At 37.7% G+C, this 26,109-nt stretch overlaps 1 protein-coding gene across 5 annotated transcripts in view; it reads right to left on the reverse strand.

Annotated features, from left to right (window-relative positions):
• LUZP2 (leucine zipper protein 2) overlaps positions 1-26,109 on the reverse strand; it is a 510,394-nt gene that overhangs the window by 142,218 nt on the left and 342,067 nt on the right. For all 5 annotated transcript variants that reach the window (XM_040495599.1, XM_040495596.1, XM_040495595.1 and 2 more), the window contains exon 6: positions 2,112-2,174. In XM_040495599.1, coding sequence (XP_040351533.1) covers positions 2,112-2,174 — 63 coding nt within the window. The remainder of the gene's footprint in view (positions 1-2,111; positions 2,175-26,109) is intronic.

A 26,109-nucleotide genomic window follows, 5' to 3' on the forward strand; every position in this document is an offset into this window, starting at 1 on the left:
AATGTAATTTGACATCCTGGTGCCTGTAAAGTCCACAAGTCCACAGTAAAATTAAGTTTGTGAGAACAATTGTAAGTAAAATAAAAAACGGAGAAGGTGAAGACAAAGAAGGTGGCCATGACAGAATATTTCAGCTAGTCTCTGAGGTTTTTCTTTTCTACAATTCATGTCCAAGAACATTTCTTTCGTGAAATAACAGTAAAGACAATGGTATTGGTAGTAGCCTCCACTCTTTTCAATATTCTGCGCTGGCAAATTAAAACATTGGCCAGCCATTATGTGTCAATGGGATGTGGATATTTATGTACCTATAAATAGTTTAGAGTCACTGATTTAGAAGACAAGCTCCTTTTTAGCTTCTAAACTGATAGAGGACGTTACTATTTTGTTTTGGTGGTGGTAATACAAATAATTACATCTGTTACCATGTTCTTTACAAGTGTTTTTGTGACAGAAAAAAAAAATATACATGTCTCCCTCTTTGCCCAGAATTTTAAACTCTAAATTATTTCCCATAAATAAATAGAGATAGGTCAAGTGAATAAATTTATTTCAACATTATGCAATACTAAATCATGAACCATCTAGGAATTCATAAGTTAAAATGTAGATATAATATATCGTCTTAAGGAATTGAGATGGATTTTTAAAATGACTCATTAATGAACTAAGGGGCTAAAAAATAACAGGTAGGCCCAGATTGACGTTGCTGCTTGTTTATTGGATTTTTGTTTGTTTGTTTTGTTTGTTTCTAAACACTATAGGCAATGTCTCCCAGGAGCCATCTCTCTTTCATGAGTGCTGGGGGACTCCGGGAACCTGGCAACCATCTCAGAATATAGTTTCAATCCACAGAGTCAACATAGTTCTTACTCAAAAATTGGCTCTACTTGCTTACCTATCCAGAAACTGCACATTACACATGTAATATTTCTAGAATCATAGCAAATTAAGCAGCATACTCTTCAAATAGAAAAGTGTAATGAAAGAAACACTACACTGGCTCATATCTACAAGAGATTCAGTTTGATTATTCATTTATAAAGCATCAACCTTTCTTTTCCATGTATTGAAAATTTATACTCATATTTCATGCACAACATTATTGGAAAGACATTATAAATGGGTTCTTATATTTCATGTTAGACTCTAACTTGAGTGTTTAGAGTGATGAATTTTACACGTCCATCAGGAAGTATTCTCACCTGGTTTATTAAAAAATTATCTCAACCTAATGACCACCAACCTAATGACATTGTCCAGACTCCTTGCAGTTTGGCTAGGCATGTGACCTAGGTCTGGCAAATATGGTACAATGAAACACGTATCACTACTTCCTAGTTGGAGTCCTAAAAAGCAATTCTTATGAGTCATCAGGTAATCTTCCCTATTCCTCCTGCTATAAGGTGATAATAATAGGAAAAGTTCATTGGAACAAAAAATGTGAGTCCACCATTAGAAGATTATAGAGGTATTTCACCAACTCTGTGCCTTACTTCTAACCGCTTTGGGAAAGGGGTTAAACTACATTAAATAGGGGATTATATCACAGACGGATTTGGGAGACCAGGAGTATAAGAAATTGATTTTAGTTAAATCTGGATTAACCAGAATGACTTTCCACACCCCACCCTAAGAAATGCATGAGACAAATTTCCTGCCTAGCAAGTAGAACTGAGGAATGTATTTGTTCCTTAAGATTTATGGTCAACCCCAGGATCCTCTTTCTGACACTTATTGTTATTGCAAAACTTTGCAGACATCACATAGATGGTTAAAAATAAAAAAATTCAAGGACCTTCAGATATTCACTATTAAGGAAATCCTGATAATCCAATTAAGGAAGGAATCCATAAAATCACTGTAGGGAAGTAATGCCTAACGGGCTTTTAATTTTTTTTTTTTTTTTTTTTTTTGTTCTTGGTTATGCTATGTCAAAAACATCCAAAAATATCTAAGGTTAAAAATCTGTTTTAATTTTCCTATTCCGATGTTTTCCTTTGTGTTAGTGAAAGAAAAGTCTCCGGGTATCTGGGTTTTAAAAGAAAAACCTGGCACTAATATTCTGGCACTTTCTATTTTGTTGAATCTAGAAGAGAAAATTTACTCACCTCTTCTGCATGGATGCCACACAGCTTGTTTCCTGACAAGAGTTTGTTCTTCAAGCTTTTATTCTGATGAAAGAAACATAGTGTATTGCTGAGAAATTATAAAGCATTAATAATTCCTAAACATGTCAGCTGCATTTCTCTGTTCATGGATAAGTCCTTCATGATATGAGATGTAATATATTTGTACAAACTGAGTATAATCTGTAATGTAAAATAATGTTTCTTTAATTCAATTAAAATGTTGATGTATTAGTAGTAACATGTTTATTTAAAAAGGTAGAACTTTATTTGGCCTTATATTTAATACCATTTTATTATATTTATGTATGGTATGTTATAAAATAATTTTAGTTTCAAATCTACAACAGATGTTAGTTTCTGAGAGTACATCTCTAAACAGCAAGTATTTTTTTTATGTTTATTTATTTATTCTGATAGGTTGGGAAGGGACAGAGAAAGAGGGGGAGAGAGGAGAGAGAGAATCCCAAGCAGGCTCTGCATGGTCAGTGGTCAGCATATAGCCAGACATAGGGCTCAGACTCACAAACCATGAGAACATGGCCTAAGCTGAAATCGAAGAGTTGGATGCTTAACTGACTGAGCCACCCAAGTGCCCCTAAACAGCAAATATTTCTTTTCCTACTGTCATCTGGATGCTGGTCACCTTGGACCCTAGTATAATCTAGTCATAGATGCATCAGGGTCTATATTCCCTTTTAAGACTATAGTTTTTGAAACCTCTTATATTCTGGAGGACTGTGCATTATACTTAGAGGGCTTCTGGATGTTCAGAAGCCATTTCTTTTTCTAAGCCTCATAAGTGTCTAAGTGTACTCTCTCTGCTGGGCTTGAGTACGGACAGATACGATTACCCTTTTAACTTACCATAATTGACCTTGATTCATAGATGAATGTTTGTTACTTCTGACATAGAAGCCATGTGTTCTTAGCCATCTGAATCTAAACCCTTACAGGTATTCAATTATACCTGCCTCATTATGCTCAGGCTTTTCTTTGTCCTGGTAAGTGAGGTACTTTTAGACAGGCAGGGTAAAGGAGAACAGAAATCTTGTTGAAACCCTCTGGATTCAGATTTTGTACTGTCTCTGCAGGAGCAAACCATTTAGTGCTAAAGTACATCTCATGCATAATGACTTTAAAGAACGTCGATCTGATGAGCATCGTGAGCAAACTGAACAAAATTTATGCAGAATGAATGAATAACTGAATGAATGAATACATTAAAGTTGAGAGTTCTTCACTTGCAATTCCCACCTTATTTTGAACATTGAAACAAATTGTTTCCTATTTTATTTTCCTGTCATGCAGAGAGGGGATACAGCTGCCTCAGTTTGAATGAAACCTTTGTCTAATTTTTCTCATTAGCAAAGAGTTAAAATTCTAAAAAGCTCATTTCCAAAAAGCTCATTTCTTAGAATTTTACTACTGTGAAATAGTTTACACAAATAAGGAGTTAACTTGTTTCACTCAGTAATGTTTTCTTGTAAATATTTGTATTCATCATACACAAAGCACAAGATTAGAGGTTTTAAAATAATTTAATATATATTATTCCTATATTTAAAAGCTTGTAAACTATAATGAGGGGACACATACTGATGTTCTAACTTCGCAATGTTGCTCAGACTATAGGTTAAAACATACCCTAGTTTTCCTTTTGTTCCTGTACAGTTATACTTTTGACATATGCAATCTTAATTTTTTATCATACAATGGCCTATTTTTCCCTTTTTGATTTCCTGAATTATCTTTGTAGATAAAGTATCTTCACTAGGTCTAAAGATTTCATACTTATACTTAGATTTTTCATCTTTTTTTTTTCCAACGTTTATTTATTTTTGGGACAGAGAGAGACAGAGCATGAACGGGGGAGGGGCAGAGAGAGAGGGAGACACAGAATCGGAAACAGGCCCCAGGCTCTGAGCCATCAGCCCAGAGCCCGACGCGGGGCTCGAACTCACGGACCACGAGATCGTGACCTGGCTGAAGTCGGACGCTTAACCGACTGTGCCACCCAGGCGCCCCAGATTTTTCATCTTTTTAATGGCTATAGTTTTTTAGTGTTAAGACATGAAATTTAAATAAGGTCTACAGTTTGTTTAATAGTATTGTATTAATGCTAATTTTCTGGTTTAATAATTGTATTATTATCACTCTGTATGATGTTGTATTAGAGGTTTTGGGTAAAGATACACAAAAACATTCTGTACTGATTTAGTATGCCCTTTTCTATGTCAAAATTTATTTCAAAATAAAACGTTAAATTATCTACAAAAATAAAACTAAGACTGAACTGCTTGAAAGTGGGTCAGGCAACTCTGGCCATCACAGGACACCACTGCCCAGTCGGAGTGGCTTGCTGTCTCAGGTGACGGTCAGGAATTAAGGTGTCACCTGTGTCACTCGCCATGGGAGTAAGAGGGAAGACTGCTGTGAACATGCAGGGACCTATGAAGATTGCGTGGAATTTCCGGTGTGCCTTTTTCATCTATTTTCAAGGGGACATCAGCAGCATGGTGGAAGAGACTAACTTCTAGAGCTCTTAGCCATGTCAAGCCCCCAGGGATCGAGCCCCTAGAGCCAGAGTGAAGATGTGATCTTGAGGAATGACAGCAACGTGCCTCCAAGTCAGTGGCGTTTCTCTTCTCAGTGGACCGAACCACAAGGAGTATCTTTTGCATATTCTGCCACCAACTACAGCTTGAATGGGACTGGTCCTGTGGCTGTGGATCAGTATCCAGTGTCCGTGGTGGGGACCTTTTCTACTCAGTCTGGAAAGCTATGGCATTTCCCCTCCCCAGACGGTTCCAGCTTCCCAGAGCCTGACTACTCTCACACCTATGCCACTGGACACATGGTTCTACAGCCTCAACCTAATGGGAAGTATGAGTCCTTCGCAAGTCTCCTCCAGAATGACTGATACCTTGTCCATCCTCAGGAACCTGCTGTGTAGGAGGACTGGAATTGTGCCCTGACAGCCGGAAACACAGGATTGCCCTTCAACTTGCATCCCAGATAAGCCACTATAAGAAAATGTATTTCCCCCCAGATCTTGGACCTGCCAGTGCCAGTCTTGCAAGTGAAAAAAAAAAAAAAAAAAGTCAGTCTCCAGAAAGAGGAAATCTGTTCTTTTATTGAACCTGGGTTTGAGGAAGAGAATTCTTTTTTACCCAAATCTGCTCATGATTTGGCTTCCACAGGGGCCCACCTGATTCCATAAACAATATTACCCTTCCTTTAAGCTCTTTCACTGTTAGTGACCTCTGGGAAATATTAGCTTTCTTTTAAGCACAAAATCATTGGAGACACCCATGTGGATATCCACAGCATCTTAGATAAGCTGGAGGTGAAAGACAAGGCTTGGTCTGTGACATGGCAGCAGGACCTCCCTACAAACTGTTCCAGACAAAATGATACATTTTTCCAATATCATTCATCTCTGCAATCTAGTAGATGGCATTGTGTTCAGTGTGAGAATGGCACTTAGCCTGTGACAACTCAGGAAGTCCCTGCTGTCAATGTTCCCCATCCACACACACCCCACTTGCTCCTGTGTAATAGCTCACAAGGTGGATGATAAAATGAAATTTTGTGCACTAAAAAGTTAATAGTAAAATAAAAATTAAATTAATATAAGTATAACTGAGACAAGACAGGTGGAATGTACTGGATATGAAGATATATGTACCAACACAAACCATCCACATCTGAGTAAGTCTACTAGGCGTGATAATGCAGTTAATAATATATTTACAATTCAGTGGTCTATACTATTTCAAGTTGGCACCTTCACTTAAAGCGTTTTTCCTTTTTTCTTTCTTTCCTTATTTCTTTCCTCCTCCCTTCCTTTTATTCTGTTCAATTCAAAGACGATAAAGCAATGAATAGAACATTATTTCACTGGAAATGCTTATGATGGCCCTGGACAATACACCTGGAACTGCACAGGGGGGACTGCTGCTTTTCCACACGGATACCCTTGTGACTGCCCCAAAATGAGCAGTGATTACATTACACATCTACTGTCTACACTGACAGTTGATAATTCTGGGCAGTTGTGTAAAGTGTTTAAAGTAATATGTTTCCATTAAGCTACATGTGATTTCTCAAGCTTAGGAATTAGAGTATTTCACTCTTTGAAATATACTCAGAATTGGGGATAATAATCATGATCACCCACAAAGGGGCCAATTGCAGGACACAAGGGAGGCTTGTCAACGTCCATAGTAAAATTGTTCTCAGATGGCATGCTCTTCAGAAACATGGAATGCACAGAGCACTGAAGAGGGAATACTGACTCCCAGACAATTCACTGATTTAACCTTTCCACTTGTGATTAGTGATCATACTTCTTTAATTCCAGAAGTCATCATGGCTTGATACCATTCTGGCATTGAGAACACTGGTTTTTACAGTTTGGTAAGCAGACTTGTGTTGTTTCATCCACCCTCTAACTAATGTATCTCATCCCTATCAAACCTAATGATGCTTTTCACAAGATCTAAAACAAGGTACACATATAATTACACCCAAGATGCAAGGATCCAATTATGATTATGCCTAACTTGAGGGAATATGAAGAAAAGTAGATTACCAGAGTCATCAAATGTTTAACTATCTGTTCCTTCTGCCATCACACTTCTGCTATCCGTTATTCTAATAACCACAATCTGATTTTTCTTATTAGAAATATTTTTCCATGCTAATTCCATGCAGCTGGCGTGACCCTAACTCTACCACTCCATCAAGGAAAAGGATCAAGCTCAAGCCCAGCCAAACAGTCTTGGTCCAGATTTGGTAAAGTAACGTAATCACTACTGATGAGACACTAATATAAATCTTTTATTTTCAAGACTTATCAAGGAAAAAGAGGCTGAGTGTCATTACTAGATTAAAACACATCACCCATACGAGAGTACACCTAACATTGGAAAAAGAACACATGAGTATGGAGAGAGAACTACTGAATCTTGGTAATAGTGTTGGCCCTTCTCCCTACTTCATACCTGTGAAGGTAGGATACTCCCGGGTGTTTCAATTACATGCTACCAGCACCAGCCCTCTGCCCTCTTGACACCAAACAAATCCTTTTGTCCACCCTACCTTACATGATCACATAATCATATCATGTCCTTACGATTCAGAGTAGCAAAGAAGAACATCCAAATAACCATGCTGACATCTATCGCTTAATGCAATAGCTTATCAGGATGTGGGCCATCTATTTTGCCTTTTATTTTTTAAAATATTTTATTCTTAATTTTAGAGAGAGTTAGCAGGGGGCAGGGACAGAGGGGGAGAAGAGAGAGAGAGAGAGAGAGAGAGAGAGAGAGAGAGAGAGAGAGACGGACTCCATCAGGCTCCACAATCAGCGTGGAACCCGACACAGGGCTCAATCCCATGACCCAGAGATCATGACCTGAGCTGAAATCAAGAGTCCAGTGCTCAACTAAATGAGCCACCCAGGTGCCCCTATTTTGCCTTTTCTAAATGGAAGGCAGACCTTGCTTACTACCTATTTAGGGACTGCTTCCCAACTGGATGCTGTACAAATTTGGGGTGGCATGAAACAAATATCTACAGTCTTCTTGGGAACCCAGGTTGTATATATATCAGCCCTGCCTAAAAATGTTATTTAACATTTCCCATTATCTACAGGATAAATCTCAAACTCAAATATTATAGTAACATAATATCTTTAAATCTTTTAAATGTTTATTTATTTTTGACAGAGAGAGAGAGAGCACAAGTAGGGGAGGGGCAGACAGAAAGGGAGACAGAGGATCCAAAGCAGGCTCTATCCTGACAGCAGAGAGCACAATGTGGGGCTCGAACTTATGAAGACACAAGATCACTACCTGAGCCAAAGTCAGGTGGCTCAATTGACTGTGCCACCCTGGTGCCCCCATAATATCTTTCTTAATACATAGATCTGTTTAATCTAGTTTTAACTTTTGGCTGGTAACTTAATACATCACATTTTCAGTATAGTTTACATGGTAGCTCAAACTCACCAAATATGCTAGGCTACAAAACAAAAAGACATCTAAGTCTAGTATATCTCTATAATTGTTCTATAGGTAAATGTAAAAAATCCAAAATTGTTATGAGTATAAATTTTACATGGTGCTTTCAAATGAAATTAGGTATTAAGAGGTATTTTTGTTTGTAAATAATAAAAACCAATAACAGTCAAATCAAGCAAAACATGAATCTATTGTGAAGATTTCAGGCAGAATAAAGCCTGGGGAATAAGGCTCAGAAAGAAGGTAACACCGAAGTTAAGAGGAGGTATCTATGATTATAAGATAGAATATACCTATTGAGACAACTGTAAATCACTATACTTAATTACAAAGTGACATGATGAGTTCTCGATGAATTTTCATGGTGAAAAAGCCATCATCGGACCACTTAGGATTGTCAAATATAATAAATTATGTATATGTGTTTATATTGTTATTTTCTAGATCAAAAAAAGTAGATACCACTGTTTCCAGGCAGCCAAAAACATGTGTTAATATCTCAAAAATGCAATTAAATGTAAACCAAAAGTAAAATCACCTGCAGTGAAATTCAAAATGAAACCAGAGACTGCTCTAACTGTGGCAAGTATCTCCTAGAATTTCCAAAAACTGACTGTTCAGAAACCACTGTATCTGACTGAGATCCACATTTGTTTCAGTTTAAATATATTCTTAAAATGCCAGAGAATGGGGGTGCTCTTTCAAGTAAGTCATTTTGTAATTGGAAATCTTATATCCCATATTAAGGAAAACAATACAGTTTAGGGGTAATATGTAACATAAATACTTTGCTTTAAAAAATTATTTTAATGTTTATAACTTATTTTTGAGAGAGAGAGAGAGAGACAGAGAGAGAGAGAGAGAGAGAGAAGGGGGTGAATATAGGGGAGGGGCAAAGAGAGAGGGAGATACAGAATCTGAAGTGGACTCCAGGCTCTGAGCTTTCAGCACAGAGCCCAACGCAGGGCTTGAACTCACAAACTGTGAGCCGAAGTCAGAGGCTTAACCAACTGAGCCACCCAGGTGCCCCTAAATACTTTGCTTTTAAAATATTAGCAGATGTGACATTTTTATAAATTTTACAAGAGTCCCTTATTGAGGACATCTCAGGAAAGGGATGGGATACTGCACTGAAATTTAAATCATGAGTGTTTGTTTTATTAGTTCTTAGATGTATTTTTTTTTTTAACCTCTCACTGTTTCTGAAATCAGGATGCAGTCTAGAACACTGTGAACTTTTCATTTAGTATTTATGGTTTACCTCCCTCAAGAAAGTTAAGTCATTTTACAATTGATGCTCTTTAAAATTTAAAGATTGTTATTCCAAAGTTCTTATTTCAGAATAAGAGGTGAAGAGGTCAATAAAGGGGAGAATTTTTTCTCCCATTTAGAAAAGCTTAACTGTAGAGAAACTAGGGAAAATAAGAAATGTATATGTGGCCCTTCTATTTGTTCTAAGACACACAGAAGACAAACGTATAATTTCAAAAAAGAGAGAGATAAAATTGTCTATGAAATAGTTTCAAACTGATAATGGCAAAAAAGGCCAAAAGCCTATTTATATCATAGTGTAAATGTAGGTCTTCAGACAACTGAAATATCTTTTGTCAAAAAGACTTAAAGCCATTCTCTTGAGAATTATGTGAAAATATCATGTACGTAGCAAGAAAGACACTTCAAACTAAATATTCTGATTAATATTTTTTCTGAATCATCCTGTTAAGAAATAATGCTATCATTTAATCTGTATATAAATGAATTGCTACTTTAATAAAGATTTATATTTTTCAGGGTGCCTGTGTGGCTCAGGCAGTTAAGCCTCCAACTCTTGGTTTTGGTTCAGGTCATGAACTTGCACTTTGTGAGTTCAAGCCCTACAATGGGCTCTCCACTGATGGTGGGGAGCCTGCCTGGGATTCTCTCTCTCTCTCCCTCTCTCTCTCTGCCCCTCCCACATCTCTCTCTCTCTCAAAACAAATAAATACACTTAAAACTTAAATTAAATTTAAAATAGAGATTTATTTTTTTCACAGAAAGCTTTAAAATTGAGTAGAAGTGAATAACAGGATCATTCTATAAACTTTTATTTTTATTTATTTATTTTTTTTTTATTTTTTTTTCAACGTTTATTTATTTTTGGGACAGAGAGAGAGACAGAGCATGAACGGGGGAGGGCAGAGAGAGAGGGAGACACAGAATCGGAAACAGGCTCCAGGCTCTGAGCCATCAGCCCAGAGCCTGACGCGGGGCTCGAACTCACGGACCGCAAGATCGTGACCTGGCTGAAGTTGGACGCTTAACCGACTGCACCACCCAGGCGCCCCATTCTATAAACTTTTAAATAAAACCACCAGACAATTTTGCTATCATCCAAGCGATGGAAGATATTCCAGTTGAGTGTTGGCCTTGCCAACTTGAATTCTAAATTGGTTGCAGGTGTAACAGAAGTTTTACAATTGCTAATAGGTTTCCTCATTGAGGTTAACTCAGGAAGAGGATGTGACACTGATGTTGGCTCTAATTTGTTAGAAAATTTAAGAGTGCTTCATGAGAGTTTTATTCTTAGCTTAGCACCAGACTAGCTCTAATATCTAGTATAAATCACTTAACCTTTAGACATATGTGTCAATATATGTGAAGTAATGGAAAATTTCTAGGTCATCTCTTAGATTTCTTGCATCTTCAGGACTGTGACATGAGAGACATAAGCTAATGACTTTTTCTGATGTCAGGTAAGAGATAATTGCATGACATTTCAACTTACAGAGTTGATTAATTAGATATTCTGTGTGCTTCTCACGCTCGTCTCATACCTGCAAGATAACTTTTCAAATAGTATGAGTATAATAAAGCACAGTTGCTGGGTTCTTGAGACAGAACAACTGTACTTGAATTCCACTGTTTAATAAGACATGTAATTCTAGATGTATCTTGTAACCACTGATAATACCTGTTTCCTCATCCATACACTTAGGCAACTATCATGACCAATTTAATGGGTGATTGTATTAAATGAGATGATATAAGCAAAACACTTATAACAGTGACTGTCACATAGCACTCAACAAATACTAGCTCTTATTACTTCAATAAAACTCACTTCATCTTGTAAAAATAAAAGAGGAAAAATATTTTTGATGATTAGGACTGCACTCCAGAAGTTTCAGGGATTCAACACCACAAATAAAATATAAATATATAAATAAATATTTTATATATGTAAATAAATATAAACATATATATACATATTAGAAGATGGCAGGTAAGTTTCTAGCCAATGAGCTCTGATTTATGGATAAATGAGTTTGTTGTGGGTGTGCCTGGGTGGCTCAATGGATTAAGCGTCCAACTCTTGATTTAGGCTCAGGTCATGATCTCACAGTTGTTGAGATCAAGCCCTGCATTGGGTTCTGTACTGGGTGTGGAGCCAGATTATGATTCTCTCCCTCTCACTCTCACTCTGCCCCTCTCCTACTTGCGCTCGTGCTCTCTCTCTCTCTCTCAAAAAAAAAAATAATAATAATAATAATAACCCAAAAGTTTATTGTGGAAGTCATTATATTCAATGGTATTTCTTTATATGGCTGACTTTTCTTTTAAAATAGATAATTCCTTTGCAAATGGAACTTTTTTCTGCTGTCACTAATAACTCCCCTCCCTTATCAGAGAGCTCTCATTCTGATGGGTTAAAAAATGTGGCTAAATATATGAAATTTCATTCACCCCAGAAATAACTTTATGAAAAAAGCATTAATATTCTTGTCAACATTTATAAAAACCTTTTATGTACTAGGAATGGGGCTAAAACAATCCCGCACTTCAAGGAGTTGGCAATCCATGAAGGAGGTTGATGGCAGCACTCATAGGCTCTGGAGAGGCAGCTACTCAGGGAGTGACACTGAGCTGTCTTGAGCTGTGTAAAGGAGTCAGCTAAATAACAGGAAGAGGCAAGAGAGAGGGGAGGATATGTGCACGAGAACTATAATGATGCCTGGTGGCATCATGCATAAGGTACCGGTGAAAGAGTAGAAAAGCGAGACTAAAGAGGTACATTGGGGTTAGCCCCATGGGGCTCATATGCCACTGAAGCCATGGCATTGAATGGGCTTGTGAAGTGACACGAGCAGATTTACTTTTTAGAAAGATAAAATAGGAAAAGTTAATTTTGGATTTGAAATCTAAATCTAAAGTTTACCTCCATTAGCTTTTTTTTTTTTAATGTTTATTTTGGAGAGAGAGAACTTGAGAGGGGGAAGGAAAGAGAGACAGGGGGACAGGGGATCAAAAGTGGGCTCCACGCTGACAACAGCAAACACAAAGTGGGGCTCAAACTCACAAACTGTGAGACCATGACCTGAGCCGAAGTCAGACACTCAGTCGACTAAGCCATCCTGGCACCCTTCCATTAGGTTTTGTTAGCAGTTACATTTTAGGCAGTATTCTGTGGGGAGAATAAGAAAGTCATACAACTTAATGACAACCACAAAATCTGACTAAAAAATGGGCAGAGGAAATGAATAGAAGTTTTTCCAAAGAAGACAAGCAAATGGCTAAAAGGTACATGAAAAGGTTTTTGACATCAGTAGCTATCAGAAAAGTACAAAGCAAAACCACAATGAGATATCTATCGCCTCACTTCTAAGACAAGAAGAGAAAACAAATGTTGGCAAGGATATGGAGAAAAGTAAACCCTAGTGCACTGTCTGTGCTGACAGCTCGGAGCCTGCAGCCTACTTCAGATTCTGTGCCTCCCTCTCTCTGCCCCTCCTCCACTCATGCTCTGTCTCTCTCTGTCTCAAAAACAAACGTTAAAGTTTTTTTTCAAAAAATCGTCTTCATTATAAAATATATATTCAGACTTAACTGTTGCATCTACATCATACTCTCCTCTCTTTTCAAGAACTTTTATTCGACACATATTTAGGCTGTCAGTCTTTTATCCATGTCTCTTAACCATGCGTGCACGCGTGCACCCCCCCCACACACACACACACATTCTTACCAAGCTCTTCCATAAAAATAATATTATCTACACTGATTTTTATTTGTTAATTTTACTTACTGGCATTCTTACCACTAGGTTTCTTATGTGTTCTGGAATTTGGGTGCACAGATTCACGTTGTGATGGAAGTTTTATTTATTTTTATTATTTTGGATTTAATTTTATTTCTGCTCATCAATACTTGCCTGGTAGCTGTGTGGTTTTGCCACTACCTGTTCCTCCGGCTTTCTAATATTTATAATACTCCAAGAAAATGTGCTTTGGGTTCAAGAACCTTGTGACTTAGATCAAACAACATGTTAAAGGCATTTACAGAGGGACATAACAAAACCATATAGACTGCACTGTGGTTAAGGGCATGAGCAGCTGTCTTAACTACTCCTTCCACAATTCTCAGGTTAGGTAGTCTTTCCAGGTGACTTAACCATTCTGCAAAAATTTTAGATGTTGATAAAAATTGTACATACCCCATATGTTATACGCATTGAAAGAATGACTATAAAGCATTTAACAATATTTTGCATATAGTAGGTGACTAAGGTTATTATTTATAAAAATTATTATTACTAATAATGCCATACAGTAATTGTTAATATGGCCTAGATTGTCTTCTCTGTAACTAATTTGATAAGTCTTTCAAATTCTCATCCTTAAAGTATATTCTCTCCTTAAGTATATTTTCTAACAAGCACCCCATCCTTTGAGTTATTGTCTAACTGAGATATTTGCTTATACTTATGTCTTGAATTTTATATTATGTTATTGGCTGTTTTAAAATTCTGAAGATTTTTTAAGGCCATTTTCCTTCAATTATATAATGTTCTTTATAGAGTATGAACATAATAAAGTTTGTACTGGATATTAAACTCAAAACTGTAGTTATGTCATAAATATATAAGGGATGGATTCCATTTATCTATATTCTGATAATTCTCAAATTACATGTTTCTTTCATTTCCATAGCTCTCCATAGCTGTGCCATGATAACCCTTAATGCTGGACTCAATTCTGGGTATGGCAAACAAACAAAAAACAAAACAGCTGTCATATTTCTGAAATAAGAATGTTTCGCTAGAAAGGTTTTTTTGTTTTCATATATATATTTTATTATTATTATTATTATTATTATTATTATTATTATTTTAGAAAGAGAGAGAGAGAGCGGGGGATAGAGGATCAGAAGCGGCTGTGCTGACAGCAGACAGCCCCATGGGGGGCTCGACCTCACCAACTGTGAGATCATTACCTGAGCTGAAGTCAGACACTTATCTGACTGAGCCACCCAGGCGCCCTGGCTAGAAAGGTTTTAATTGAAAGGCTTTTGTCTAAAACTACTACACAATTTTATATGGGATATTCTACAATGTATAAAAAGCATAATGCTCCCATGGCGTCCAGCATCCTATAGTTTAAAAACTATATTAAGTGTCCCCAGGCCCCAAAAAGTTTAAATTGTGGCCTCTGGAATAAGGAAGAAAAACAAGGTATTTACAGATAGAAAGCACAAGTGCTTTATTATATATACATCAGGGGAAATATTGAAGATGGGAAGTTTTCCTTTCTTTCAAACAGTCGGTAGATGTGTCTTTTTCACAGGCATATACAAAAATAAAATAGAATTTCTACTCCGAGGGTCTATAGTCATAGATGGGCCTAATCGGCACCAATTCAAAGGCTGGTTCTTACACAACAGTTTCATATGATTAATATCATTCAGTTCACTAGAGTATCACACTTTTTGTTACAGAGTAATCTGGATTCTACCTGACTTAGTGAATAGAAGAAATTGAGCTGTACTAAGAACCTTAGCATGGGTTAGATTATTTCTTCTGGATATCTGCACAAACCACGATTGAGCCTGGCTAAAGGTGCTGGCAACAATTGATGATAACTGCTTCACATTTTCTATTAACCTAAAGAAGTTCAGATGGATCAACAGAAATGTTTAAAGTTTGATGTTAAAATCACAACGTGCTTTATTTAGGGTCAAACACAGCTGCTGCTGCCATTTTCTTAAGCACAAGTTTGCTCAGTCTTGTCTGAAAATCTGCTCATATACCTTAAATAGCAAGTATTTTGCCAGTATCCCTTTCTAGTTATTTAAAGCTTAATAATCCTGCTACAGCAATTGCACTCCAAGAGATAGGGCATGCTGTGAGGAGAGTGACGGCTGGTGCTATCCAGGCTTGATCCTTCAAAAGGAAATTATGTCACTATGAGTTTTTTGCACGTGAATGAGTATTTTGATCTTGGAGGAAACATCTGTGTTTAGAGTACATTCTAAATACTATTGAGGAGGCAGCTGCTCGTAGAATGATGCTAAAGGATTTCAGAGCAAAGTTGTCTCTCTCTATTTCAGGTTTGGCCTCTAATGGTGTCAGAAATTTCACCAGGAAAGCCAGAACCCTGGTTAAATATTAACTAAGTGCTCCTTTAAACCACACGGGGTGGGTACAGAAAGGTATTAACATACAATATTGGTGCTCCACATCATGCGTCATTAGGGAATTAAAAATTAAAATAACAATGAGATACCACCACACACCTATTAGAAAGACAAAAAAATCCAAATACTGACAACACCAAATGCTTTCCAGGATATGGAACAACAGGAATGCTCATTTACTGCTGGGGAGATTACAAAATGGTACAGCCGCTTTGGAAGACAGTCGGCAGTTTCTTATAAAACTATGTATATGTTACCATATGGTCTGGCAATAATGGCCTTTGGTATGTACTCAAAGGAGTTCAAAACTTATCTCCACATAAAACCTGCACAGGGACTCTTATAGCAGTTTTATTCATAATTGCCAAAACTTGGAAGTGACCAGGTGTTCTTCAGTAGGTGAATGAATGAATAAACTGGTATATACAGGAAATGGAGTATTACGCAGCACTAAAAACAAACAAGCTATCAAGCCATGAAAAAACAAAAGTGAACTTAAATGCACATCACTAAGTATAAGAAATCAATACGAAAAGGCTACCTACTGTAAGATTCCAACTATACAACATTCTGAGAAAGGAAAAAATTATGGAGGCAGTAAAACATTAACTGTTTGCTAGGGAGTCAAGGAAAGGAGATGAATAGGCAGAGCACAGAGGATTTTAAGGGCAATGAAACTACTTTCTAGGAGATTATAATGGTGGATACATGTGATTACACATCTGTCAAAACCCACAGAACATACAACACCATGACTAAATCCTAATGTAAGCTATGGACTTTGGGTGATAATGATGCCCAATGTAGGTTCATCAGTCTTAACAAACGTATCACTTTTGTGTGGGGTGTTGACAGTGGAAGAGACTGTGGATCTATGAGGATATCGGGTATATGGGAACTCTGTGCTTTCCACTCAATTTTGATGTAATCTTAAAGTACTCTAAAATATTAAATTATTAAAATATACCAACAAACAACACTGTTTAAACCTATTAAAAACCAAACAATACCTGAAAACCTACTATCTACAATAGACTGAAATAGCATTTATTTAGCATTTAAATCCAGTATATTGGATCTCCCATGTAAAATATATGTTTTGATGATATGATTGCATAAAGAGACGGATATTAATAAAAAATATATAAACAAAACAACTTTACAATAAAACTACCTTAACTTTGATAAAGTGGCTTTCTACCACAAAGCTCTTTGAAAGTTCCCACAGTCACGGTTTAATAGTTACGAATTTTAGATGTACTGAAATAATGGACTATATAACAGAGATCACAAATTAAGCTATAAGTATCCTTTTTTATTATTTGCTAAAGTTACTCAAAAATAATACATAAGCACACTAATAAAGAGAATACTAATAATTTTTCAAATTGACATATTTTCACAAATATGCTTATTTTAAATAAGTAAAATATATACAATTGATTGCATTAATCTTCTTTAGTCTTTATAAACTTTTCATAAAAACTGCTCACTGAGGGGCACCTGGTTGGCTTAGTCAGTTAAGTGTCCGACTTCGACTCAGGTCATGATCTCGTGGTTTGTGGGTTCGAGCCCCACATCAGGCTCTGTGCTCAAAGCTCAGAGCCTGGAGCCTGCTTCTGACTCTGTGTCCCTCTCTCTCTGCCCCTCCCCCACTCATGCTCTCCCCCTCTCTCTCTCTCTCTCTCTCTCTCTCTCTCAAGAATAAACATTAAAAAAAAGAGCTGCTCACTGAAATTCCAATATACTTATAGAAACACTCTACTGCAGATATCATCCACATCAGCAGCCATTTCTTCCACTTTAGTTTGTATTCACATTGGAATTTTAAGTGATTATTTTCGTTGTATGACTAGAGTTTGACTCCTGCTTCTAACAGAGTGGTCCCAGCAAAAGAGAGTATTTTTTTAGGTAAATATTATTTACCTCTTTCTGACTGTTGGAAGCATTTGATTTTAAAACTCAAATTACTTTCAACTTTTTCTAGTTATTCTTCATTTTTATCCCAAATACACCGTCAAGTGCCTCACCTTTGGCTTTGAAGAACTCAGGCGAAAGCACTCTATTGCCCCCGCCCTTACACAGGACTCACCCATCCTGTCCACAGAGAAATGGTCAGATTTAGCTTTATTTCTTTTTCCATTGCATAAACTTCTCTTGCTAAGACATTTGCTTTAACCCTATTTTTTTGCTAATATCCAGCCCCTCCTTTTCTGTATTTCTAAGTATCTTTATTCAAGAATAACTTTTATTTCCCTTAAACTATAACCAAAATATCTCAGTTAAGCAATTGAACTCTAAATGCATTAACACATTGAAGTGTATTAACTAAAGACCTGACATATCATAACTTTCAGCACGATTATTCCAAATGATTAAACCCACGTAACAGTAAGGTCAGATAACTTAGATTAGGTGAATCTCTTAAGCTCAGACAGCAAACAAGAAACAAAGCCAAGATTCAAATCCAGGTTTTGACCTCCATCATCTCTCTCCTGTCTCCATGGCTCAGACTTATAAAAACCATATCTCTGCCTCCCACCCTAAAGTGCATCATAACATAACAACTCAGCTTAGGAAATATCCTCTCCTGTGAAGCAATTATTGCCAGGCTTTGTACAAAGCACTTTCCATAACATAGGTACATCCGAAAGGACATATTGTTGTCTGGAGTGGTGCCACAGTAAAGAAGGAAGGCAAGGAAACTTTTCCCTCAGATTATCTGACTAACACATGGCTACCTTCATAGGCTACTCCAGTATCACTGCTAAGCAGCCCTCTCAAAATATGGTAAAAGCACACCCATAAATCTTTCTGGCTGCAGTACTGTGACTGTGCTATTTTTCATGGTGATGGCAATATGATTCAAAAAGCCTTTAACACAAACCTTGCACTGCACACTCCTCATGAATAAGAAGTCAGCCATCCAAATAACCTGACTAAAATCCACTCTCACAGACATCCCCTTGGTATGTTGTAAAGGGCCCTGGAACTCAACATTGCCCGTTTGACTTGCAGTTATGGTTCCCACCCAGATCATCAGGGTTCTGCTAACAAACATACATTCAGCGAGTGTTTTCCACTCAAGGTTTTCTGGACCTGGAATTCACTCAAGTCTCTCTTAGAGCTTAGAGTTGGAGGTAGATATTTTTTTTCTATCCAAGTTACTCTACCAACCTTAGCACAGAATTCTTTATCCTAGAGTTGATGGCTTACCATCATAACAAATGATTTATGGATTACTCCTTAATAATAAAAATACATATAAAACTGTTCACTTACAGAGTTGTAGGAGTCCCATCATGCAACCTGCATGCATATTTATCTTTTAGGGTTCTTCTACGAGCCTTATGAGGAAGGTTCTGGAATGCCTATTTTGTCAGTGAGAGGCTATGCATTTCACATGATAATATTGCATTGTCCTCATCCTGGGTGGGCATTTGATACTTTTATGAGTTAGAACAAACTGGGTTTAGCTCTGTGTGAAAGAGATTCAGAATAGCAGAATCTTAAGCAAGTAGAAGTTTCTTTCTCTGACATTTCTGACACAAAATTCAGTGTTGTGACTCTATTCCTTCCAGGTGTGAAGAGCCAGACTCACTCTCACTTCCTGGTGTCATCCTTCCTGCTGTCATCTTTGCCTGTTTGGTCCTCACGTCTATATCTACATTCCACCATCAAGGAAGGGGGAAAGACAAAAAGGAGAGTAAATGTTTTTTTTTCTTTATGGATACAATCTGAAAGATGCCCACATCTCTTCTGTTTATAGAACAGTGGACAGAAATTAGGCACATGACCCCAGCCAGCTATAAAGGAGGCTGGGAAATGCTTTTTCTGGATGTTAATTTGCTTAAATGGAAGTGGAACAGAGATAAAGCTGTTGTTGGAGAACTGCTGACCTTAGCCACATGCCTGGTTAATTAGCAGAACACATGAGAAGCACCTTCTTTGGCTGAAAGCATTAGTCCACCAACTATCTGCCCCATACACTGGTGAGAAAGCACCAGAAGTGAAGGGTTTATTTCAGATTTCTCACACTGGAGTACTCAAATCACCTTCAGAATTACCTAAGGTATTTAATATTAAACCAGAATCCTGGTTCCTGCCCAGACTTGGTGAATCAGAGTTTCTGGTAACATGAGAGAACCTACATTTTTGCATTGTCCCCAGAAGAGTCTTATACACATTAAACTTTAAAACCACTGCAGAGTAAGGGGAAGAAATGGCTAGATTTTAATTTGGGGGGGGATCTCTCTCTCTCATATTATGCTGTCCCATTGCTAACATCCTTCTGCAACATCTGCAGGTTGGTCTTTCTATAGTTCTTAATCCCCGGCAGGTGTCAGAGCTCAAATGGTACAGAAACAACATATATGGTACCACTAAAAATAGCTGAACTTTCAGTTATTCCCTTATACATGGTTCTTAGCAACACTGTAAGGTAGCTAGCAAGATAATGTTCCTATTTAGCATACAAATAAACTTATCTGACCCTCAGAGAGGTCAAGAGACTTGCCCAATGTCCATGGCTCTTAAGAGGCACAGGTGGGCTTAGGTCTTTCCCTGAGCACAGGCCCTGTGCTAGTCTTCACCTTCTTGCAACTGTCTCCCAAATAATAAAAAGGTTGAGAGCATGACCCCAAGGCGGCTTCAGCTTTGCCACCTTTGACCCATGAGGATGTTCGTTTTGATACATTTACCCTCAGTGCCTGCAATTTCCTCCAACTAGAAGGGGCTACTTAGCAATGTTTAATGTTGAAAGTAATATGCTAAAAGTCAAAGGGCTTTCCTGAGGGAAGAGGGAGGGTAGTCATACTAAATAACTGGCCGAAGCACAAATCTAGGCTCCCCACATAATACAGATACAACTCACATTCTGAAGACCAAAGATTTGGTTACTCCGTCATTCTGATTTATCTTACACTGGGCTGATAGCGTACAAATGGTCAAAGATTCTGCATTTACGTTTATTTTCTTCTAATCATGTTCAATCAACAATGTCAAAAAGTATGCGCTACTTGAAGGACTTACGAATAGATGCAGGATTTCAAAATCACTAGTGCCATTTCGCTTTCAAAATTTGGAGAGACATGCAGCTTGTACAAATCTTGTGCCCACATGTGATTCTTCTTGTGCTACGCCTGCTATGAGCTGTGCTTTCAGACTAGCACTGGGGTTTTAAAGCATCAGAGTCTGTGCATGAACTGTCATCACATCTGTCTTCATTGCATTTCCATCTGCTCATGCGGTGTGCACCTGCACTTGGCTGATTAGACAAGAACAAGGGGGAAAGTCTTCTACTACTACTGTCCTTACCATCAAAACTGAGACTTTTTCACTTCTTATTTGATAGAGCGTTAAAGAGGAAAAAAAAAAAACATGGAACAGAATTTATCAGACATGTTTTAGTCCTGGGTCACCCATTTACAAGCTGTCACCGTGGACACAGCTGTACTGTGGCATTTTGAAACCTTGGTTTCTCAATCTATAATTATGTCTGCCTTTTCACTACGTTAGTGTGAGAATAAAAAGGAGGCAATGGACGTGTGAGTGCTTTGTAAATGTGAAAAATGCAATTTTGCATATGCCACATATTCTCCTGTCACTGAGGCTGAAGGATAAACCACAACTCACAGAGTACATGTAGGATTCTCCTAAAATATGGGGTCTGTTGGTTGATTGAAAAAATCCATTATGTGCTTCTACTGGCTCCACATGCTTAAATTTTTCTCCATTTTGGTGAATATAAAATTGAGATCAAAACATGCAGGAAGAGAGGGATTGGGAAGAATTGATCAGTAATTAACATTTTACATACGCTTTTTAATCTTCTCAAATGTTTTCATCACTTCAAACGGTGTAATAGATGCACTACTGAGCTACTACAGCCAGGGCAGGGAACAAAGCACTTCGATTGGGGAGAATAGCTGAGTCTGCCGCAAGTATTGTGTGAAATCATTCCAGATGGATTCAAGTACCCATAATTAGTAGCAAACACCGTGAAAGGCATATTAGAAGGAACAAACCTCCTTCAGAATGCTGCTGAGTTAGGCTAGCACTGGTATATAAGGTGAATTTTCAGTAATTGCAAATAAACACCAAGAAAGCCTCTAAATGATAACAACTAATGTAAGAAGTTGACAGCCCAGTGCAGATGTAGAGAAAGATAAGTGTCTGAACACAGGAAAGGGGATCAGAACCACCTGGACATTCACAATAACAAAAAGGAAAGAGGCACAGGAGAGGGAAGAGGGGACCTGGGATAAGAAAAGGGAAGAAGAGGAGAAGGTGGAAGGGGAGGAGAGACAGGTAGAGGAGGAGATCCATAGAAGATGAGAATCCGATGTTACTAATGGGAAGTCCCAAGTTTCCATCACTTCCTTAGTAAGATAGGATTAGTAGGAGTGAAAAGATGATTGTAAGAGGACCTGTGTATCATTTTAGTTGGGGAAAATTACTTCCTAAAGAAACTCCATGGCACAGTATACATAAAGCTCACCCCAGAATGTAGGTCAGTTATTCTCAAAGAAGTGTTCCCATTCACTGCATAAAGTTCTGAGTTAAATAATTTCTCCAGACGCGATTAAAGAATTCTTAATGTGCGTTCAAAGGGATGCAAGTTCTGTGAAAGAGTAACAGTGATACCATCACAAACAATTCTGCGATAAATTGGAGAAGCATTGTTCTTTGAAGTAGGACATCTCTGAAACTGATGAGTCTGCAGGAGCCGACTAGAGGTTGTGGTACGTCAGGTGGAAGCCAGGCTCCCTTGAAAAGCCTTTCTGGCAATTAAAATCAAGACTGAAGTGCCCAGAGGGGATAAATTCAGGTAAGAGCACAGCTTAGAGAATGGGGATTTCTGGAATCAAGAATACATGACGACTGATCGATGCTGGCAGATTGATAGGGCAGATGACAAAATTTCAAGGGACTAATTAGAACCAAATAAAAAGGAACATTATATTACTGGCTTACAGTCATTAATCAACCATTTTCACAGAAGGACTTATGGTGGCTGACAACATCAATAGTAAGCATCATAATTTAAATTCATAACAAATAAAATTTTTATGTATCAAATTTATTTTATGTAAAGAGAGTCTGAAGCACTTAGTAAGAAAAGGGAAGCGAAACTATAATGAAAGGGTATTTTTAACTACTACTAAAAAGAAAATAAATTTGCATAACCCCTTTGGGAAATAGTTTGACAATATATTTAACTATCTTGAGATTCATATTATATTGTAATTCAGTGTTACCATTTCTTTTTTCTTTTTTTTAAGTCTATTTATTTATTTTGAGAGGAGAGAGCGTGAACAGGGGAGGGGCAGAGAAAGGGAGACAGAGAATCCCAAGCAGAGGCTGACGAGGGGCTTGAACTCATAAATCATGAGATCATGATCTGAGCCAAAACCAAGAGTCCAACACTTAACCGACTGAGCCACCCAGGCACCCCCAGTGTTACCATTTGTTAAGAATGAACCTAAAGATAATATAAGGGGAAAAAAAGCACCAGGTAAAATGTCATTCATTATTCAATATCTTATAATAATATAAAACATGAAAGCAACAGAAATGTTTTCCAGAAGAAATGGATAACTGAATAAACAGAGCTTCAACCCATGGTTAATTTACCTCCTCATTGTTTCTCTTACATTTAGATTGTACCCTGAGATACCAGTAGAGAACAGCCATTTTCTTACCAAGAAAATGAACAAGATAAAGACTCCAATGAAATGAATCTTTGTTTTCAATAAGATGTATTAGCAAGAGAATTCCCTTAAGACTTTTGTACAATTGCTAGTCTGTGACAAATATTAAAACAGATCAAATTTCTTGGATAATTTTTGAGCCAGCAGCATCAAAAGCACAGAGAATTTAGAATACTTTGGGGGATTTATTGCAACTTTCTTCACTCAAGTCTTTACTCCAAAACCAGGGAATTACACCTTTAAGAGACAGGTTACTTGCAAGTAACAAAAACAGATGCTTCTTATCTTATAGGAAATGTGTGTGTGTGTGTGTGTGTGTGTGTGTGTATAATATCTATCATCTCTCTATCTACCTACCTATCATCTATATTGTGCTGTCAAACATAATTTATCCCCTCTGGGCACTACCTCAATTTTGATTTTATTTCCCAGAAAGGCTTTTCATGGGAGCCTGAGTTCCACTATAAGTATTATGATGTCTAGTCTTCCCCTGAGACTCATCAGACTCTCTTTACATCATATATCTGTATATATATGATAGTATTAGCAAACAGCCAGGGCGGTCAGCTGAGAAACAATAACCAAGATTATACTGCAGCTGGGGCGCCTGGGTGGCGCAGTCGGTTAAGCGTCCGACTTCAGCCAGGTCACGATCTCGCGCTCCGTGAGTTCGAGCCCCGCGTCGGGCTCTGGGCTGATGGCTCAGAGCCTGGAGCCTGTTTCCGATTCTGTGTCTCCCTCTCTCTCTGCCCCTCCCTCGTTCATGCTCTGTCTCTCTCTGTCCCAAAAATAAATAAACGTTGAAAAAAAATTAAAAAAAAAAAGATTATACTGCAGCTACTATTAATGGGCCCTCCAAAATATTCTCTAAGCATTGAAAATTCTGGCAGAAAAATTTTGGTCTGGGGATTGTGTAAGAAGACAGATAGAAGGGTCTGGCCTCCCTCAGCTCCTGTAAACAGATGGCCAAGGAAGGAGGCAGCACCAAGACTACAACCAGAGGAAAACTCCCCCAGATGGGAGAATAAGACACTAACAGTAAAACGGCTTTGGTTAGAGCTAAAGCCAGAAATTGACAAAGTTTGCTCCCATAACCTCCAGGGCCACTTTGGAGTCACCAAGGCCAATTACAAAAACCAGGAAATATTCTATTCACCACAAGATCATGTTCTTTATAACAGCAATACAAGCTCTCCCTCCCTTTTTTAGGGGTTCCCAGGTCACTCCCATCTGAGATTAGTATCTCTTGGATCATGTTTACATGACCTGTCAGATAGTTCTCCTTAGGCTGCTCTTTCTATCAGGTCTCACCTGCTTGTACTTAATTTATCACTGCATGCCATTTGGATTATTATCTCTGGCTTCCGCTTGGCTGTCTCACCAGGAATGACACTCACTGAGTCTAGGATGCTATTATCTTTTAAGAGGAGATACAGTTCTCTCATTCTTCTCTGACTAGCAACTTCTCAATGTGATTTTCTACTTTTACTTAGGATATCCAATGTCTCCTTCTATCACTGATGTCTATTAACAATTCTAAAAACATCTATAAAGAAAATTTCCCTAAAGAGATGATATGTCGGGAATATTCAGACAGATAGATTGTGCCTCAATCTGCCTTTAATTCTACCCAATTCCAGCATTTACAGAGATTCTGCCATATACCAGACTTTCTGATTGCAACAGGGATATGAGGCCTGCCGCCTGCCTTCAATGCACAATCCCTTGAGAAATACAGACATAGACTGAACAAGCTAGGCTACTGACATGGAAAATGCTAGTTATCCATATCAGATAGGTGTTATGGATGCCAGAGGAAGGAGAATTGGCATTTCTAGGAGACTGGGAAGGTGTCTCAAAAATTAATATTTACATTTTACTTTGAAAGTTGCAGTATGTGGGTCTGTCTCTCTCTTTCTCTCTCTCATTCTCACTAAGGCATACATAATCTAATTCTTACCTAACTGATGTGTAATCTCACCTGAGCAAGCAGAAAGCCTGGACCTTTAACTCAGGACAGCAAGGAGGCTACAACTATATAGCTATAGCTATAACTATAAGCATGGAGAAGAGAGAACCAGAAGAAAATTTACATGAGTTTGCAACGTCGACAGGAGTGGCTCAGGGAATAAGAAGTCATCTGAAATGTGAAGCTTGATTAGGGAAGCCAAATGTGAGAAGGGGGAAACACTTTGAAGCAACAAGAGGAGGAAGGAAGAGCTTTTCAAAATGATACACAGTCTATCCTTAAATAATGATTTTTATGAATTAAAATCTAAAGAGCCCAAATAATTTGCTTATTCTTTATTTGTCCTCCTCAATGTCCCTGACATGCCATTCCAGCACCAGCTGTGAGGTATAGTGGGTGTAGTGTGGGTCAATAATCTGTCCCTGGGATTATCCAGAACCACCTCCTCCCCTGCTGCCAGCCCTCATTGTCAACCTTGGCTGACCCTTTAACAGGTTCCCCCTCATTCACACTAAATGTTTTTTCCATACTTTTCCAGTAATTCTCTTGGCCCTGTGGAATGATAAGTATAATTTCTAGATTTCTTTTGAATTGTCCCTTATATTCTTCCTAAGGGACATGTCATGAACAATTTTAAATTTTTAAAAATCATCATTTAACAAATATTTGCTATGGGCAAATTAACCAGGCCAGGTCAAAAATATGAACACTTTTATTAAAACTTCTCAGTAAATACTGAAGGTAGATGATTATTCCACTTTGGAAATGAGAAAAAAAATATTTACATATTAACAACAACAACAACAAAGGAAACAAATAGT

This window comes from Herpailurus yagouaroundi, unplaced genomic scaffold (assembly GCF_014898765.1).
Source record: "Herpailurus yagouaroundi ecotype Mexico unplaced genomic scaffold, PumYag 187, whole genome shotgun sequence".
Taxonomy (NCBI): domain Eukaryota; kingdom Metazoa; phylum Chordata; class Mammalia; order Carnivora; family Felidae; genus Herpailurus; species Herpailurus yagouaroundi.